Source organism: Bombina bombina, chromosome 5 (assembly GCF_027579735.1).
Source record: "Bombina bombina isolate aBomBom1 chromosome 5, aBomBom1.pri, whole genome shotgun sequence".
Lineage (NCBI taxonomy): Eukaryota > Metazoa > Chordata > Amphibia > Anura > Bombinatoridae > Bombina > Bombina bombina.
The window spans coordinates 451626879-451646616 of record NC_069503.1 but is presented as its reverse complement, the minus strand read 5'-3'; the positions used below and the strand labels follow the sequence as shown (position 1 = coordinate 451646616).

At 36.7% G+C, this 19738-nt stretch overlaps 2 protein-coding genes across 8 annotated transcripts in view; one reads left to right on the top strand and one right to left on the bottom strand.

Annotated features, from left to right (window-relative positions):
* HUS1 (HUS1 checkpoint clamp component) overlaps positions 1-17661 on the bottom strand; it is a 113365-nt gene extending 95704 nt beyond the window's left edge. The window contains 3 exon segments of the mRNA XM_053715754.1: positions 14183-14206; positions 14209-14269; positions 17615-17661. Coding sequence (XP_053571729.1) covers positions 14183-14206; positions 14209-14269; positions 17615-17661 — 132 coding nt within the window.
* The window catches only part of C5H7orf57 (chromosome 5 C7orf57 homolog), a 263708-nt gene continuing 260910 nt past the window's right edge, over positions 16941-19738 (top strand). Inside the window, exons 1-2 of one of the 7 annotated variants that reach the window (XM_053714323.1) lie at positions 17707-17846; positions 17989-18012. In XM_053714323.1, the coding sequence (XP_053570298.1) occupies positions 17732-17846; positions 17989-18012 (139 nt within the window). In that variant the 5' untranslated portion in view covers positions 17707-17731. Of the gene's footprint in view, positions 17067-17701; positions 17847-17875; positions 18013-19738 lie in introns of those variants that run through there. The other 6 variants (XM_053714322.1, XM_053714328.1, XM_053714325.1 and 3 more) reach the window with 6 other exon arrangements.

The window sequence follows — 19738 nt, the reverse complement described above, 5'->3', positions numbered from 1 at the left end:
TCTGGTGTCGTGGGAGATTTTGACTTGAACAGAATTCTTAAAGATAAGATTAGTTTTGATAAACATAAGGTGTTTTTGCTATATGAACAAAATAATAGGTGGGAGAACTCTCACTTAATTAATTCTGTAATTTTACTGGGTAGATACTTGTTTCTCAAAGCATGGAAAAGTAATAAAGAGCCTTCCCTGAATATATTGGTTAGTTTAATGCAGAAACAGGTAGTAATAGAACAATTTGACATTTCCCTATGTTCCACTATTCCCATTGACGGCTTTGGCAGCACATTGGCTCCTGACTCATGTGTAATATCCTTAATCGGCTCCTGACTGCACATGTAGTCAGTGAGTGTGGCAGCAGTGTGTTTGCAGCATGGGCAGTAGTCAGTCGGACTTGCAGAGCTCTGAGGGCAGCAGCTTAAACGCTGAGCTAAAGTCAGAAGTCAAAGTGTTGGTTTTTTTGCAGCTAGCTCCCAGTAGTGCATTCATCCCATCAACCTCATACATCCCATTAAAATAGTAAGTAGCTATTGGTGTTATTAAACTTTTTTTTAATTCTTGCACATACTTACTGTTACTTGTAAATACATTTTATTATTATATAATTTATGTATGTGTCCGTATCTCTTAAAACAAGTTAGTTTAACCTTGTGTTTGCTAGTACAACTGAATTACTGTGTCGCAAAATGATGTAGGTCTAAAAAGTGTGTCACCAACATGAAAAGTTTGGAAAGCTCTGATTTAGAAGCTTAACATATGTTGACTTTCTTGTTATAAAATGAGAATCCACTGATTATTGTTTGAGCATGCTTTGTTGCTATCTCTGTATCTCAAGTGTTGGTGTGAGATTTTAATGTTACTAGGAATATTGTAGAAGATGTGTGACATTGTTATTATATTTATATTTTTCTTTCTGTCTGTTTATGTGATCTGCGAATAACACCTCCGTCTTTTGATTTTTCGTATGTCAAGTATATGATGATCTAATGTGAATTACTTACTTTGTGGATTTCCCAAATAAAAATAAATAAAAAAAAAAAAAGAATCTTACCAGATAAATTTAGGGTTAACTTCCTCCGCACGGCCAACAAATGCTCAATTTTATCATAAACTTCCCTAAAATTCTGTTCAAACCATTTATCTACATTCTAATGGAATAGTATTTAAAGATATAAAACACTATCCATTATATTGAATGAAACTTGAGCTAAATAATTCCCTGTTTTTCTTAGCTAGATCAATTCTGATTTGCTAGTATTAATGTTATACCCCGAAAAAGAACCACATTTCTCCAAGTAATCTAATAGAATAGGTATATTTCTAACCATATTTCTCATAAAGACTAGCAGGTCATCTGCATAGAGTAGGATTTCTATTTCAATTTTATTGCAGACAAATCCTTCTAATATTTGTCGTAATTTAATTGCTAGAGGCTCAATCGCCAAATTGAACAGTAAGGATGAGAGAGGGAAACCCTGTCTTGTGCTTCCTGTTCAGTTCTATTTTAAATATTAACACATTATTAACCCTTATTATTGAGAGCTGGTTATTATACAACCCTTTAATGTAATTAACATCACCTGAAAGCACAAATTTCTTTAATGCCGTGAACAAATGATTCCATTGGACTGCATCAAAATCTTTTTCTGCATCTATAGCTAGCATAGCAACATATGAAAACTTTGGCGTTCCTTTAAGATCTTTAGTAATCCAGAAATATTACATCATCATGCAAACTTTTCTAATATTTGTCATAGAGGTTCTGCCACTCATAAAACCTACTTGAGATAGATGGATCAAATCTCCTATCACAGCCTTGAAACTATCTGCTATAATTGAAGCCATAATCTTATAATCCAGATTCAATAAAGAAATTGGTCTATACGCATCAACAGATTTGGGATCTCTGCTTTTTTAAAGAATTGACAAAGTCACTGCTTTTGTAAAAAATGTTGAGACTAAACCTCCCTTGATAAAATAATAACTGAAGAGATTAGCCAAGGCAGGAACAACTTCCCCGGTAAACATTTTGTAAAATTCAGCCGGGAGTTGGTCAGGTCCCAGTGCTATTATAGAAATTCTTATTTCTTCCTCTTTAATCTGAGAATTTAGCTTATCTAGTTCAGTTTTTTCCAACTGAGGAATCGGCAGATTCTTCCAAAATGTATTCTTGATAGTTTCATCTATCTTACCTGATCTATAAAATTCTTGATAAACCCTTGATAAACAATTCTTGCAAAAAAAATCCCTATCTTATTCCCACATTTCAAATAGTTGGCCTGGAGTTTAATATTATTGTTATATGATTTTTTAAATATGAAAATACTAGTGCTCTTAGGCTGAAAAAAGTTGGGCGAAATAATTTTCCTCATGGAGGAGGAGGTGCAGACCCTTTTAATAATTCTTGTTTACATATGTAAAGAAAGATAGAGAGTAAAATCAATCCTTATTAGGGTTTCACCTACATAGAGAGATAGGGAATTCAGCACACTTTAATAGTTTAAAACCATTATCTGGTTATGTTTAATTTGACATTAGTGCACACAAACTAAAAACCTGTTGTTACACATATATCACACTATTTTCTAAAAAAACAAATATGGATCACAAACTGGGTGTCAGAGTACAAACTAGTTCAGGCAGTCAGTATGCAGCTCTGATACACAGTCCTTTTAGTAACTAGGGGTTAATATGTCCAAAATAAAGCCTCCAAGTGTGCATGCAAAAATAAGCTTGTCAAGCAAAAGTTGTTAGCAGTCCATGCATAGAGCACCAGTAATCAACTTATAGCTCATGAAGAATAAATTGGTGTAAAGCTTTATGATAATTAGAAGCAGCGGACAGTCCCTTGATACAGTTGCAACTGAAAATAGATTCAGAGACTTAGGTGTATGCAAGGAAAAGACAGTATGAGAGTACGGATAGACTCACTCCCAGTTTGTGGATGTTTCATCAGGAACCATGTATTGGATCAAAGTAAAGGTTTTACCTTAGCATCTCTTTTGGTCTGTGTTGTTAGAGCCACAGCTTTTTTCCTTCCTTCTGACCTTCATCTAGGGTATGCTTTCCAAAACGATCCATCACGGCATCCGCCTCATCTCCAAATTTGTCACCACCAAGGAATAGCGAGTTTCTCCTTCCCGGATCCAGTGTCTCTGTTTGCTGTATTTGCTGAATGAAACTTGCCTCACAGCGTTATTGCCGCGGCACAGGCCGCACTCCAGGCTTGCTGTCGGTCACCTAGTAAGCACACACCGCTCCTCAGACAAGATCTTGTGTGTGATTCAAAGATTGCCTACGTGTGTTTCACCCATCATGCTTTGCGTGAATGTTTGGGCTTTGTCAGACAATCTTTGAATCACACACACAAGATCTTGTCTTAGGAGCGGTGTGAGGTTTTTACAAACTTGTTTTTTTACTTGGAGTATGGTTTCTCCATGAAGGAAAAATATATGCTTGTCCCGTAATTTTATTTGTATTTTATTTATTTTGTTTAGCCAATAATTAATCATGTTCCAAAACTTTTGAATTTTAGGACAACTCCATAGATAATGGTATAAGTCAGGTGCTGGCAAGTTACATTTACAACATTTGTTATTAGAAGATTTATCCCATTTTGCTTTCACTGCAGGCGTTATATATGACCCGTTAATTATTTTTGTATGGGATTCCCTCCAAGAGGTTGATAATGTAGCCTTGCCTGACAGCTGGAAACTTTTTTTGAATTATATCTATCGTTTGGCACCAGTTGGTAGCTATCCTTTCTATGTTCTTTATGCCTTGAAAAGATTGAAGTGCCTTATAAAGGACAGAAATGGAATGGTTCCATAATTTATACATATTTAATATAGGTTGTATAACTACCCATGGGTTATTATCCAAAGAGTCTTTAATTCTTTCATTAAAAATGGAGTGCCTGTAGATGAGTGCAAAAAAATATTTGTAGTGTAGATTAAACTCTATTTTTAACTCTTGAAAAGTTTTACAATTTCTGGAGTCTTTTTCTTTTAACTGTTCATAATGAAACAACCCTTTCCATGTCCAATTCTGAAACACTTTTGATCTTAATGCTGGTTTAAAGTTTGGGTTTCCGCATATTGTAAGATATTTGGACCACCCGGGATTGGCTTGTGCAATTGTCATGATTTTTTGCCAGGCTCCTATCAAATTTTTGATGATAATTATGGTTCTCACTCCTGATGGTAATTTTTCTTTACAATGTAGTAATGCCTTTAACGAATACGGATGAACTATTTGTTCTTCCAACCCCAAGATTGAATAATATTCTGTCTCCGTTAGCCAGTCCATAGCTATTTTCCCCATACCTGTTAAATTATATAGTTCAATATCGGGTAAGGACAATCCTCCCTCTCTTCTAAAGTAGGTCATTTTTTTAGGGTTAGCACCCTTCGCCTCTTGCCCCACAAAAACCTCACACATTTTTGTTTAAATAATGCTAAATCTCTAGGTTTTATAAATAAAAGTAAATTTTGTAATAGGTATAATAGCTTACGGAACGCCACCGTTTTGATCAATTTGACTTTACCGATAAGGACAATGTAAATTTGGACCAGAATGAGAGATTTCTAAATATTTTAGCAAAAATACTCAGATAGGTTAGATCGTACCAGTCATTAGGATTTTTGGCAAGTTTAATACCCAGATATTTAAGCTTCTTTAAATGGGAATCCTTTATAACTGTTTCTGTTTTTATAAATTCAGAAGATTTCTGATTTAGCTACATTCACTTTATAACCCGCAAAAGAGCTAAACTTTTCTAGGGTAAGTTTGTGAATATTTGGGTAAGTTTGGGAATATACAGTATATTTTAGAATCTTTAAGAAGACTAATAAGTTGTCTGCATAGAGTAGCAGCGTGATTCTTCTTTTTCATAACTAAATACCTTAAATTTATTTTCTAAGATAAACAGCAAGTGGTTCAATAGCATGGTTGAATAGGTAAGGGGATAGGGGGCACCCCTGTTTTGTATCTTTCTGTAGGGGAAAGTTTGGTGTTATATTTCCATTACCTAAGATATTGGCAAGACGGTTTTTATAAATAGTCTGAACAAGTCTGAGGAAATGTCCAGTAATTCCAAATTTTTGTATTGCCCCAAAGAGATGGTCCCACATAATCATATCAAATGCCTTCTCGCCATCGATTGCTATAATAGCAATGGCTGTTTTGGGTGAAGAGCTTTTTCTATTAAGTTGCTGCCAATAGTAATCAATGTTTAACTGTAATTTCCTCAGATTGACAGTTAAACTTCTCCACGGCATAAATCGCACCTGATTCTTGTAAATTAATGGGCACATCACTTTCTTTAACCTTAGTGCAATAATACTAGTAAATATTTTATAATCGTTATTTAACAACAAAATTGGTCTATATGCATTAAGTGCTTCAGGATCTTTATCCTTTTTCAAGATTAATGAGATTGTTGACGCAGTAAAATATTTAGATTGCATATTTCCTTGAGTAAAAATTGTATTAAATAGGGATTCTAGCGTTGGTATTATTTCCTCTCCTATCATTTTGTAAAATTCTATAGGTATCTGATCGGGGTTGGGTGCTTTGTTGGCTGCAGTTGCTTTAATTGTCTGTCTTATCTCCTCCTGTGATATCAGACCATTTAACAACTCCAAGTTTGCCTTCGCTATTCTGGGTAACCCAAACTTATCCCAAAATTGTGTTTTAGAGCTCTGGCATATATCCCCTTCTGAATACACTTTTTGGAAATATTCAAGTATATGTTTACTTATTTCAATAATGTTCAAAAATCTTTTTTCCCCTATTCTAATTGCTTCAATGCATTGTTTTTTATTTTTTTAAGTTTTACTAAATTAGCCAGAAACTTTCCCGCTTTTCCACTGTGTCTCTAAAAGAAGGCTCTTGATCTCAGCTCTTCTTGTCTTATTTTTTTTATTAAGAAAAGTCTCCCTTTCCTTTTTTTTTACCCTGATATATTTATCCCATAGAGTTTTAGATGGATCAGTTATACAGGTGTATATATATTGAAGCAATTACACAAACAACTATAGGATTGTAAATCTTTAGCCTGCATTTCACGCTTTTTACCAACTAGATATGCTTTTATTTCTCCTCTAATTACTGATTTGAATGTTTCCCAAAATATTTCACTTTTATTTTTGCATTCATAGCTTTAAACTGTGTGTTTGCCAATAAATATTTAGGAAAATAAAATTTTGTGAAATTATTAAACTTGAGAGTTTTAATTTGCAAATTAAGGCATAATATTGCATGATCTGAGAGAATAAACTCTTTAATATCTGTTGACATTTCTGTGTCCAGTAAATTATCCGACACTAGGAATGCGTCAATCCTTGACATTGTCTTATGTCTTTGTGATTCACAAGAAAAAATCCTTAACTCAGGATTCTGGATTCTCCAGATATCTTTAAGTATTAGGGGGATATTTATCAAAGCCTCAACTATGCTGCATTCGCAGGCACCAATACGCTCACCTAACATTGCCTAACATAGCGGCCGCAGACCTGAATACGATCTCCATATTTATAAAAAAATACTAGCAGTCATCGATCTCGCTGCTATTCGGCTTTTTACCATCTTTATTTATACTCTGTCACTAAACGCCGCCACTATACTAAAATGTTTAACCCCTATCCCGCCACTCCCGGACCCAGCAGCCACTAAAGTTATTAACCCCTAAACCTCTAACCTCCCACATCACTACCATTAACTAAACCTATTAACCTGTAAACCGCCAGCCCCCCACATAGCCATAAACTAAATTAAGCTATTAATCCCAAACCGCCAGCCCCCCACATCGCCATTAACTAAATTAAGCTATTAACCCCTAAACCTAACAACCCGCTAACTTTACATTAAAATTACAACATCCCTATCTTATAATAAATTAAAACTTACCTGTAGAATTAAAAATAAACTATATTAATCTATTAATTAACCTACCCTAACTATTATACTAAAATTACATTAAACTAGCAATTAAATTAACTATATTACATATTAAAAAACCCTAACCCTACTCAAATTATTTAAATCTACTATTAAAAATAACTAAATTACAAAACAAACAACGCTAAATTACAAAACCACCCCCACTAAATTACGGGAAAAAACTCAGTATCAAAAATAAAAACGAATTACACCTAATCTAATAGCTCTATCAAAATAAAAAAGCCCCCCAAAATAAAAAAAAACCCTAGCCTACAATAAACTACCAATGTAGGGCATTGCCCCAAAGAAATCAGCTCTTTTACCTTTAAAAAAATACAAACAACCCCCAACAGTAAAACCCACCACCCAGCCACCCAACCCCCCAAATAAAAAGCCTATGTAAAAAACGAAGCTCCTCATTGCCCTGAAAAGGGCATTTGTATGGGCATTGCCCTTAAAAGGGCATTTAGCTCTTTTACCTGCCCAGTCCCTACTCTAAAAATAAAACCCACCCAAAAAAAACCCTTAAATAAACCTAACACTAACCCCCAACGATCCACTTACAGTTATTGAAGTCCCGCTTGAAGGATCCATCCAGCCGCCCTCTTCTATCTTCATCCATCCGGCGCAAAGCGGGTCCATCCTGAAGACATCCGGCGCGGAGCTCCTCTTCAATACAGTCGCCGCCGTAAACTGGATCTTCAATGCAAGTGGCGTCATACTAGATGGGGCCCCTTGCATTCCTATTGGCTGTTCCAATCAGCCAATAGGATTTGTGCAGCTCTCATCCTATTGGCTGATTTGAACAGCCAATAGGATTAGAACTACTCAAATCCTATTGGCTGATTGGAACAGCCAATCGGAATGCAAGGGACGCCATCTCGGATGATGGCACTTGTATTGAAGATCCAGTTTACGGCAGCGACCGTATTGAAGAGGAGCTCCGTGCCGGATGTCTTCAGGATGGACCCGCTCCGCATGGATGAAGATAGAAGAGGCCATCTGGATGAAGACTTCTTTCCCCCTGGATGGATACTTCAAGCAGGACTTCAATACCTGTAAGTGGATCGTCAGCGGTTAGTGTTAGGTTTATTTAAGGTTTTTTTGGCTGGGTTTTATTTTTAGAGTAGGGTCTGGACAGGTAAAAGCGCTAAATACCCTTTTCAGGGCAATGGGGAGCTTAGGTTTTTTAGATAGGCTTTTTATTTGGGGGGGTTGGGTGGGTTTTACTGTTGGGGGTGTTTGTATTTTTTTTTTACAGGTAAAAGAGCTGATTTCTTTGGGGCAATGCCCAGCAAAAGGCCCTTTTAAGGGCCATTGATAGTTTATTGTAGGCTAGGGTTTTTTTTTATTTTGATAGGGCTATTAGATTAAGTGTAATTTGTTTTTATTTTTGATACTGTGGTTTGTTTTTTTCCGTAATTTAGTGTTTTTTTTAGTAACTTAGCGTTAGTTTTGTTTTGTAATTTTGTTATTTTTAATAGTAGATTTAAATCATTTGAGTAGGGTTAGGGTTTTTAATATGTAATATAGTTAATTTAGATGCTAGTTTAATGTAATTTTAGTATAATAGTTAGGGTAGATTAATTAATAGTTTAATATAGTTTATTTTGATTCTACAGGTAAGTTTTAATTTATTATAAGATAGGGATGTTGTAATATTAATGTAAAGTTAGTGGGTTGTTAGGTTTAGGGGTTAATAGTTTAATTTAGTTTATGGCAATGTGGGGGGCTGGCGGTTTAGAGGTTAATAACTTAATTTGCGGCGGGGTCTGGGAGCGGCGGGATAGGGGTTAATAACATTATGTAGGTTGTGGCGATGTCGGGACGGTAGATTAGGGGTGTTTAGACTCTGGGCTTATGTTAGAGTGTTAGGTGTAAATGTTACTGGTTTTCTAACATAGAAACAATGGTATATCTGGCAGCATCGAACATGAGCTTTCGCTGCTTTCAGACTCCCATTGATTCCTATGGCATCCGCGGCCTCCAGGGTGGCGGAGTGAAAACCAGGTACGCTGGGCCGAGCGTACCTGTTAACTATTTGATACATTTTAAAAAGTGTCAAATAGTGCCAAATGTGTATTCAGAACATCTGTAACGATGTAAGCATCGATCTGTGTCGGATTGAGACTGGCGGATCGTATGTTACGTCACAGATTTCAACTTTTGCTGGTATGTAGGCTTTGATAACTAGGTCAAATCAAGCTCGCCACAATTGCGCTGCGGAATTCCAGCCTATTTGAGATTCTTGTTTACTATTTTTATTCAGAGATGGTTTTAATCTAGAGAGAGTCTGGTGCATAACCATATGCAGATCACCTGCCAATATGATATTTTTTGAGCTATAATTAATTAGTTTAACTTGCAATCCTTCCCAAAAATCTGTATCTGATCCATTAGGGCCAATATACGTTACATAGGGTTAACAATGTACCCTCTATTTCGATATGCAAAATTATATACCTCTCTTCTGTATCTAGATCCCTCAATATAATGTTATATTTCAATGCTATATTAAAGAGAATTGCCACCCCTTTCTTCCTATTTAGACATGGCATTGCTATAACTTCCCCCACCCACCCCCATTGGAGTTTACTTATTTCTTGCTGTTTAAGATGTGTTTCTTGTAACATGGCAATATCTAAACCATATTTTTTAAGTTGCTAAAAAATAAAATCATTTTAATAGGGGAGAAGATCCCCCCCCCCCCCACATTTCATGAAGTAACTTTAACTTGTTCTCTCATTCTAAAATATGATTAAAATCTGTCTTTAAGAATATCCTAATGTTGGTGAACAAAAAAACCCAACAACAACAAAAGCATAATTATTCCCAATAGGGAATTACCATGTTTTAAACCATTTGTAGGATATACTGTATATTTCTAAATATCATGTACATAATAAAAAAGGACAGTGTAAGGACCTCTACCCTTTCTCATTGTATAAATAAGGGTCATAATGGAAACCTCTATTTTTTCCACATATAATATACTAGCTGCCTTTTATTAATTTCTATTTTGAATTTTGTTTAGACTGTATATTTTCCAAAACAAATTTGTCTTCCTCTATGTTATTTAATAGTGTATTTTCCTATTAGTTAAATATTTTAATTTTAGCTGGATACATTAATGCAGTCTTAAGTCTATTTGGATTAGATTTGTACATATTGGGGCCATTTCTCTCCTTTTTGATGTCTCAGCAGAGAAATCCTGAAAGAGTATATTTTTGTCTCCTATAGTAACTGGTATTTTATGTTTGTCATGTCTCATCATGTTTAACTTGTCCTGATAGTTGGAATACTTAACAATAATCGATCTGTCTTTTATGCTGCCATTTGGATATTTTCTTATACTACCCAATCTATGAGCTCTTTCAATTTGAATGCCCTGCTCTTGTACTTGTAAATCCTAGGTGTTGGGGAAACTGAAAAGAGGTAAACTTCACCAGATCCTGAATTTCAATAGACTCTGATACACCAATAATTCTTACATTGCAGGTGATTTATTTTTGGGGCCAGTGATATATCTCTCCATGTGCAATCAACAAAAAAATAAATTCAGGGTCTGATTCAACCTGAGTGTGATATCTATCCAGTCCTTTTTAGTGTTAGTGAATGAATGATCATACCTTCCTCGTGTAAAATTGTGTGAAAACAAACGTGGGGGGGAAGTGCAAGTGTTTTATTAGTCGTCTAAATAATGACTTCCTTAATGGATATGTTATGCTTTGGAAAATAACTAGACCGAAGATAGTGTACAGAAGAAGCATAAGCTATTTGTTCTGGATATAGATTTCCTACATATGTTTTGTTTTCTGTTTTAGCAATTAATCACCTCGTCTGTTACAGTCTGCACCGTTTGGACACCAGTGTTATTTGCTCCTGGATGTATCACCTAATGTAAGCTTCATGAATTGTTAATAGAACAGGGGCCATCTTTTCACCCAACAGTAGGGCCACCTAAGCTCTGGTAGGCTTTCCAGCCGCACAAGTTCTAATAATATACCACCTAAAAGAGACTGTGAGCTTGGAAATTAGCAGTCTATATACCACCTATTATCAGAAAGATTACTCAATTTCAATATATCACTAGACCTAAACATTTGTCACCCCTTGTCTGTTAATTTTTAGAAACAGTTTAGACATTCAATAACTTCAAAACCCGGATATAAAGTTCCAAAAGTAGTATACATACTATAGGTATAGCCAGATATAGGAATATGAAGAAGAGAAGAGGCGCCAAATAGTGTGTACCGTTAGTTGTAAGCAGCAAACCCCCAAATTACGGCTACTACTTACTAGATATTCAGCACTTGAGAAGTGCCACAAAGACCTTTTGTCCAGCAAGCTGATCCAGACCATCCGTTCCTCCAGTAGAGAACTGTAAAGGTGATACAAAAAACACAGGCACCACAATAGTGTATATCAGTGTGTAAGCTGACTCACACGCACAACGAGGAGATATACTCACAATGTGGTAAGCACTTGATAAGTGCCACAAAGACCTCCTGGACAATTATCAGCTGTCCAGACCACTGGTTCCTCAGGCAAATCTCGGCAGTATCCGTTAGACAAGAGCAGGAAAACACATGTACTGTCACCAAAGATAACTACCCACATATAGCGGTTAAAAGTGACAAACCACTCACTAAAAAAAGCTGTGTTACTGGAAATGACTATTTTTATTAAAAACAAATTAACCACAACGCGTTTCCCAGTATCTATGACCATTTCATCAGGTGTAATTCAACATAACAGTAACAAAGCTTATAAAGCCTGAGTCGGCGTCTAGCTCGACCAGGGGTGCATGCGTGAACAACCAAACTCGTGAACACCCAATCAGAACCACTAAAAACCGGCAGATTACCGATAGGTCAATATGAGGGTCTTGGTAGAATGCACCTTCATTATTGTCCAATCAGCTGTATCCTAAATGTTAGCAGCATAATTTGCTGGCGATAATAAAAGTGTAAGGCTAAATATATATATAAATGCTGTACTTAAAGTGTCAACGGTCCTGCCGTTATAATATTACTAAAAAAATGCAAGCCTAAATTTATATGCCGCAGACCTAATTGGACACTTAGATCCTTCTACTAAATAAAACCTCGGGTCTAGTAATAATAAAAAAGGACCGTTGACACTTCAAGTACGGCATTTATATATTATGAAATTTGAGCTAGAGAGCCGGGCCACTATTGCTGTCACAGCATTTAGATTGTGCTTCAGAGGCAGAGTGTACCTGTACTGGATTCCCCATATTTTTTAACTTCCCCAGCTACAAATACAGTATCCCTGCTAGGATCTCTGATGTCACACCCAGGATAGTGGTATTCAAATAATAATAAGATTATATTCACCATATTATTCACCATATGCATGTACTGGAATCACTGTCGGGCATGCTTGACTCCCACCTTGAAATATGCATAGATCAGTATTACAGCTCAGCTGTCTTATTCCCAATTCAGTGTTTGCCTACACCAAATATCACTGTGGAAATACTGGTCTAGTCTTAGCCGCTCAGCTGGCTTAACCGCATGTCAGAGTGACAAAGTTTGGCTTTGGCCATAGAAATATTCTTACCAGTATAGCAAATAAAGCATTTTAGCCTTGGGGGTGGGGGGCACATGTAAGCGTATTGCTTCAACAAGAACAATTAGCTTCCACAATCACTATAGAGAAGTTTCTTTTCAGACAAACAACAGTTTTCAACAATAAAAACTTGAGAGATACTTCACCACTTTAAGTACCCGTCTGAGCCAGTCATTGCATGTTTGCACTGTTAGTCCACTTTGATTCACCGTCACAAGTTGTCCCCAGCCTGTGGGTCTGTGTGCGTCTGTGTCTCTGCAGCCTGTGTTATCCCTGTCTGCCCCCACTCACCCACGGCAGCGCTTCTCTCCTCTATGCAAGTTTTTCTGTGTGGCTTCTGGAGTCGCTCCACGCCTTGATTGCCACCAGCTTCCGTCTGATGGCTTCAGAAAGGCACTGTTCCCACAGTGTGTGCTTCCTACAATCGACCCGGACTATGGGACACTGGTAACATCTGTTCTGAGGTCTGGATTTTCCACCATCTATGACGGCTCTGGAAAGCATACTCCCGCTGGGTAGCGGAGTATCGCAGGCAGTCTTGACTGCCAAGGCTAGCTTGTCCGTTGTCTCCTTCAAATCATGGGGGTGATGTACGCTTGTTCTCTCCCTTCACAGAGAACCGCTACACACCACCGTGGTGTAGCTCCTCCCCTTCTGGTCTCACAGCAAAAACGGAACTGAGCTCTTAAAGGGACAGTATACTGTTAATGTTTTTCCCTTAAAGTGTTTTCAATTACTTTTTTTTTACCAGCTGCAGAGTATAAAATGGATGAGATTTTCTTTTTAGGCTTATTTGTGTATATGAATTAGCTGATTTTGTGTTTTGAAGCCACAACCTAATAAAGTGGGTTGAGCTTGTAGATATAATCAGATATCATTACTTTATCACATTGTATACATATACCTGCTTCTTTATCTTATATCTGTCCATAAACCAATCACCAAAACTTAGAGAGAACAATGAAAAATTAACATTTTAGTACCTTAACTCTTCTATACCTCACTAGGAGTGTAATTACTTCTACTGGTTGTGTTATAACACAGCTTGGCCTTGAGGCCAAAAACTCTCAAGATGGGTGGGGATACCACAGGCTAAATGAACTATTCAAATGCCAATATAAGGGTAATAGAAATAGTTGTAAACAATTTAATACACTCCAGCGGGTAAAATGGATCATTTGGAACAAATTAAAGGGGAGAATATTTTTGAGTAAACTGTCCCTTTAAGAAAATAAACTAATATTTAGAAATATGATAAAAACACTTTACATTTAAAGAACACACATAATAAATTTAATATAAATGGTTAAAAACAAAGGGCATTTCAGAAAGGGATACTGTGTGAGGAGAATGCCTGGTCAGAGTAATCACATCCAAAACCTATCAGGGGTTCAAAATCAAGATGCCAAATGACAACAAAAACTTCTGGCAAGAGAGATTATTATAGGATCACTTGCTTACTACTGTGTGCATCAAATATAGCATATGAAAGTGTCTTACTTTGATACAAGACAGTCTTAACGGTTGAAAAATACCAAAACTGAATAGTAAAAACAATGTAAGCATATAACAAAAAAAAAAAAAAAAAAACAGGTGGTGACACATGAAGACAAAAAAATAAAATAATCCAATCCGAATAATACCTTACCTGGCATAGCTCACACCACATCACATACTGACACCTCCATTGGCAACCTTATCAGTGAAAATAAAGTAAAGGTTGCTTACAGTAAGTCTCAGGGTACGTGTTCACAACGCCTAAAATTAGAAAATAAACTGTCTATTATGTTATTAAATTATAACTAGATATAGACAACACAGAAATAATATAAACATATATACGGTAAATAGGATAAAATGTTCACTTTTAAGAGTTTGATTTATACAAGTCATATATAGGTTTTTATTTAACTAATTAGGTAAAGTTGTGCTGTTTAACCCTTTCATGACCGGGTTAAAAAGTTGAAATCATGCGATCGTGCAAAAGGTCGCGGGATTTAAATTATGGGATCGGGTCTGGGGAGAGTCCCTAAGACGCTAGGAACGCCCTCCAGACCGCGATCAAATCCTGCAAGCCTAGTAGGCTTCAGGACAGCTTCAGGACAGCCGTTTGCAATGACGTTGTATTCCATCATAACGGCTTTAAAGCCCAGTGCCGTTGTGACGGAATACAACGGCATAACGGCATTAAAAGGTTAATGTACAGCTCAACTATGTGCTAACTGTTGGTGTGATGCCTTATGGGAGGCCTCTGGTAGCGGTCAGAACAAATAAGGTAATGAAAATGCAGGAATAACAGCCATACTAACAGTGGATAGAGCAGTGCACATTAAAGACAACAGAAAACTTTTTTTGCAAAGCAAGTTTACTACAAAAACATAATGCACTGTTGATGTTGAAATGTAGGCAAATTCGGTTACAATTCTTTAAAGAGATAGAACAGTGACAATTAAAATGCACTTGTAAAAATTTGAATAGAATAATGTTTGCAAAAATGCTTCAAGTAAAAGCTGGCTGAGTGTTTGACTGTGGGTGCACCAAGCATATCTAGATTCTAGATATGCTCCATACATCAGTTCACAGCATACACTGTCACTGAAAGGGGTTGAAGGGACAATGCATTGAAACAAGCAACTAATAAGGGTTCAATTTAATAAAAGCAGCTGCAGGAACACCCTTTCAAATGGTGTGGGTCTCTCTCTCCCACCCCCACTTGAAGGTTGATTTCTGCTGAAGCTATTACTAGAACAAAGTCCAGATATGCAGGGGGTGCAAAAGAGTCCAGCGGCCCAGCCTAATAGTGAGAAAGTACTAATCAAATCAAGGATGGTGAATCCCAGTAGGTTTCTTGGAGAAATGGGGACACAGGTACACGGGTAAGCCGCTCTCTCCAATCATACAAGCTCGTCGTGAGGATATCAAACATACATCAGTCTGAAAAACAGAAGAGAAGAGGCGCTTCCTTGTGCGGATCTGCTATATACAAACAGGCAAATGACAGCAGCTATCACTCGATCTCAATATACTCACAAAGGAAGCAGCACCCAGTTGTGCTATTAGAGGCAGACTAGGGTCTCACAGCGCCCCAGCTCGCTGACACCGTGGTCCTAGGAATCAGGATACAGCGTGCGCCAAGCTCAGGAAAACTGCAGTCCGACTTGACTTTAGAAAATGCTGCAGGTAACCAGGCCCAGCTGGTCGGCAAATCGAGGTGATCGTATAGATCAGGCGGTACGAAGTGATATGTATAAAAACACACTTTAAAACAATTAACCCTTTCGTGTCAGGGTTAAAGTGCCTACATCGGAACAACTGTTCCGATGTAGACAAATTGAAACCACACGATCGTGCACACGATCACGAGATTTCAATTATTGTATTGCGTCTGGGGGGGCGTCCCTACAACCCTAGGAACGCCCTCTAGACCGCGATCAAATCCTGAAAGCACAGAAGGCTTCAGGACAGCCGTTAGCTATGATGTTCTATTCCGTCATAACGGCTTTAAAGCCCAGTGAAATTATGACGGAATAGAACGGCATAACGGCTTTAAAAAGTTAAGCACTCATAAGTGCATTGGTGCCGTACACTACGCGTTTCTCAGTCCACTGACCATTTCATCAGGCATAAAAACATATACCTTCTTTAGCTATTTAAATCTACCTAAACCAATTAGTTAGCAGAGGTTCCCTACGTCATGATTAGCAACTGTGTTGCCAATTTGTGATTATGCCAACTAAATTCCTATTCATAAAGATACAATGTAACAATAGTACTTGAAATAATGACTCTAAAACATAAGAATCAATAATTCACAACTTGTTCATAGACAGAATTGATCTGAAGCAAATCGTAATGAAAAAGGACTGTCTTACAGGGTGCTGTGAAAATGCACAGAGATGTTCCCACCCATAGGTGTCATGGAATGCATTTAGTTGGTAAAACCACAAATTGGCAACACAGTTGCTAATCATGATGTAATTGTAGGGAACCTCTGCTAACTGTAGACACTCACACAATAGCTACTAAATAAGCACAGCAATATGAGAGAGACTTCCGAGAGAAATTTTAACGTGTTGAACCCCTGAGTAGGAAACCCAAAGTTAGCAATAAGAGACATTAGATTGTGCTATTTGCTTCTAAATGTCCCTTTAACATTTCCCAGATAAACTCTGTGTCATTTTTATTAGATCAGAAGATGTTCTTGTTTGAAACTACTTGTAATCATCTGACTCAGTTTTACTGGCTATAGACATACATACGTACAAGCAAGTAAAAAACAAAACTTGGTTACAACACTAAATAATTTGAAGTATTGACACCATTGTCAAAAATCATACTGGAATTAACCCCCCCCCAGTAAATCCCATTATTAAAATGAATTACGCAAAAAAAAAAAAAAAAACTAGCTGCTTTAAAAAGACACATCAAAATATGATACACGGTCAGACTGAGGCTGAGCACAGCTACAGAATAGACACTACGTGAAGTGGTTCAGGCAGCTGACATCTACAATCTTACAGCGAAACCTTATGGTGAGTCCAAAATCTGTCCCTCCTTTGAGAAACTGATTAGGGAATGTGTAACTTTTGGTAAATGCTTTACTCACAAAAGCAGCCTGAAATATCTGTAAAATTGTAATGCGTTCGTATCTTATTTCTAAAGCTGCGTCATATGAATTGTAACGTGGCGCTGCTACCGTCCTTGTCTTCGTTTTATATATTTTTTTTATTTAAAAAAGCTAATGCGAAAATACATTTGTTTCCTTTGTGCTATGAACATCACTCTTCGGCCCTCACAGCACGATGTTTTTTTATTTGCTCCTAGTCTAGTCCCTCCTGCGTAGATTAGACGTCTCATATTATAATTCCATAAAAAGAATAGATTTTATATTATATATATCTTTCTTTATTTAAATCTTTGCAATAAAAACGTTTACATTTTATAACAAATACTACATACTTTAATTTAAAAAAGGTTCCATAGTCGAATACGTTATATATCTTAGGCCAACACTACACAGAACGCAGTAGCCCAGCCCTGCCTCTCCTATGCTCAATTCTAATTGGTGACTTTTTCTTACAATAGTGTAATTGTCAAGTTGCCATGTTTAAAAAGGGCAGAAGCCATAATGCGCTTGCGTTGACTAATGCTTATTAAAATACTAATACGTAATCGTTCAAAATGCATTGAATAAACAATGGTTTTTACTTTACTCCGCCCTTGTTATCGAGCACATTCAAAATGGTCGCAGCAGCTTCAGTCCCAAGTCAAATGTAACTTCGAATTTGTCACCACCCACTGCGTTGTAACCTGTAAGTCCTTATCTTGATTTACCATTGGTAGTTTGTGGTTGCTAGAGCGTCTTGTTTATGCATCTGGTTGTCATATCGATCGAGTAATGTTATGTAGAACTGCCATTTGCCAATAACAGTTATTTTTTGCTTATCTTAAAAGACCGAGGAGAAGTTAACACTGCAGGTATGTTTCTTATATACAAATAGTATGATGTATTGTATGATTGTCTAAATGGCTATTTACTAAATTGCGCATATTAAGCATTTCTTGTAATGTACTCTGGCAGCCTAAGGGATCAATGGGCGTTAAGACATTCACTGCAGTTATTTATGAATCATGTGCTGAATTTTAGCACAGGTTTGAATTTTTCTTATTTAGGGTATGTGGTGAGCATCAGTGTGTAAGTCATTTTATAAAACTAAATTTTAATACTTTGATTCTACATTTAGCATAATTTGTTTCAAACCACCAATAAATGTGATTCTGTAACTGTTTACCAGTCAAAATAAAAAACATTATGATATAATGTAAATGTCAGTTTGCATCATACAATTATAGTTCTTTGATCACGACACCCATTGTCTAAACAGTGGGTTGCCTTTTATATAAGGACTCGTACATTTGGGGGAGAGATAAAGCATCTTTAGAATTACCAGACCCACAAAATAGGACTAATGCTTTTTATACATGCTTTTGTAGTGACAATCACTTTGTAAATAAATGGCTGCTGCAGTTTTGTGAATCCACAACATGCTATAGATTGGAGAAACGTCAGTCTCCAGTTTCACCAGGCTTTTAAATTATTCTGTGCAGCAGGTTCGGTAGATAATAGAGATATTACTGAATCGGCTGCCTAGAATGATATGAAACAGGTGTAGCTGGGATGAGGCCTGTAAAGCTAGCGAGACAGTGAATTTAGCATATTTATTGCTTAGGCCAGATCACAATCTCATTTAATTCTAGACCCTGCTTAGATTCTAAACAGATAAATATACTCCCAAATGGATTTCAAGGACATGTACCTAGTGTTACATTTGTTGGGAGGAAGATAAAGGCATCTTTAGAATTACCAGACCCCACAAAATAGAACCAATGCTATCTTATATGCTTGTGGTGACAATCACTCGGTAAATGGATCTTGCAGTTTTGTGAACCCACAATATGCTATAGGATTGGAGAAGTGGCAGTCTCCAGTTTCACCGGCTTTTATATTATTCTGTGCAGCAGCAGCAGATTCAATAGATAATAGAAATATTAGTAAGTATTAGTGAATCAGCTGCCTAGAATGACATGAAACAGGTGTAGCTGGGATGAGGCCTGTAAAGCTGGCGATTTCTGTTAGTGAATTTAGCATATTTATTGCTTTGCCCAGATCACAATCTTATTCTTCTAGTCTCTGCTTAGACTCTAACGGAGAACATATAAATATATACTCCCAATGGATTTCCAGGACAAATCCCAACTCATCCCAAGCATTTACTTAGCAAATCAAAGCACATCTTGTTAATAAAATGACAAATTAAACAGTTTATACAGCTCTTTTGTAACCCATTACCAACATATGCTAAATGTGTAAAAAGCATTGACTTTAATGTCCTTTTAATACCCCATTCAGGTTAAGAAATGGATTCTCAAATATCCATAGCTGTTTTACTTTATTTATTTATGTGCTTATCCATATGGGTTTCTGGATCTTCTTAATTATGTATGAGCCAAAGTGTTAGGGCTTAAAAAAGAGACACAAAAGCCACAATTAAACTTTAATGATTCAGATATAGCTTAACATTAAAAAAATACAATTCCTCATGAATAGTAATAAATACATTTATCATTCTATTGTACTGCAAAGCTATATAATGTGTTGCAGCCAAAGTATTAGTCATTTGAACCAAGAATGTGTTGAAAGGGA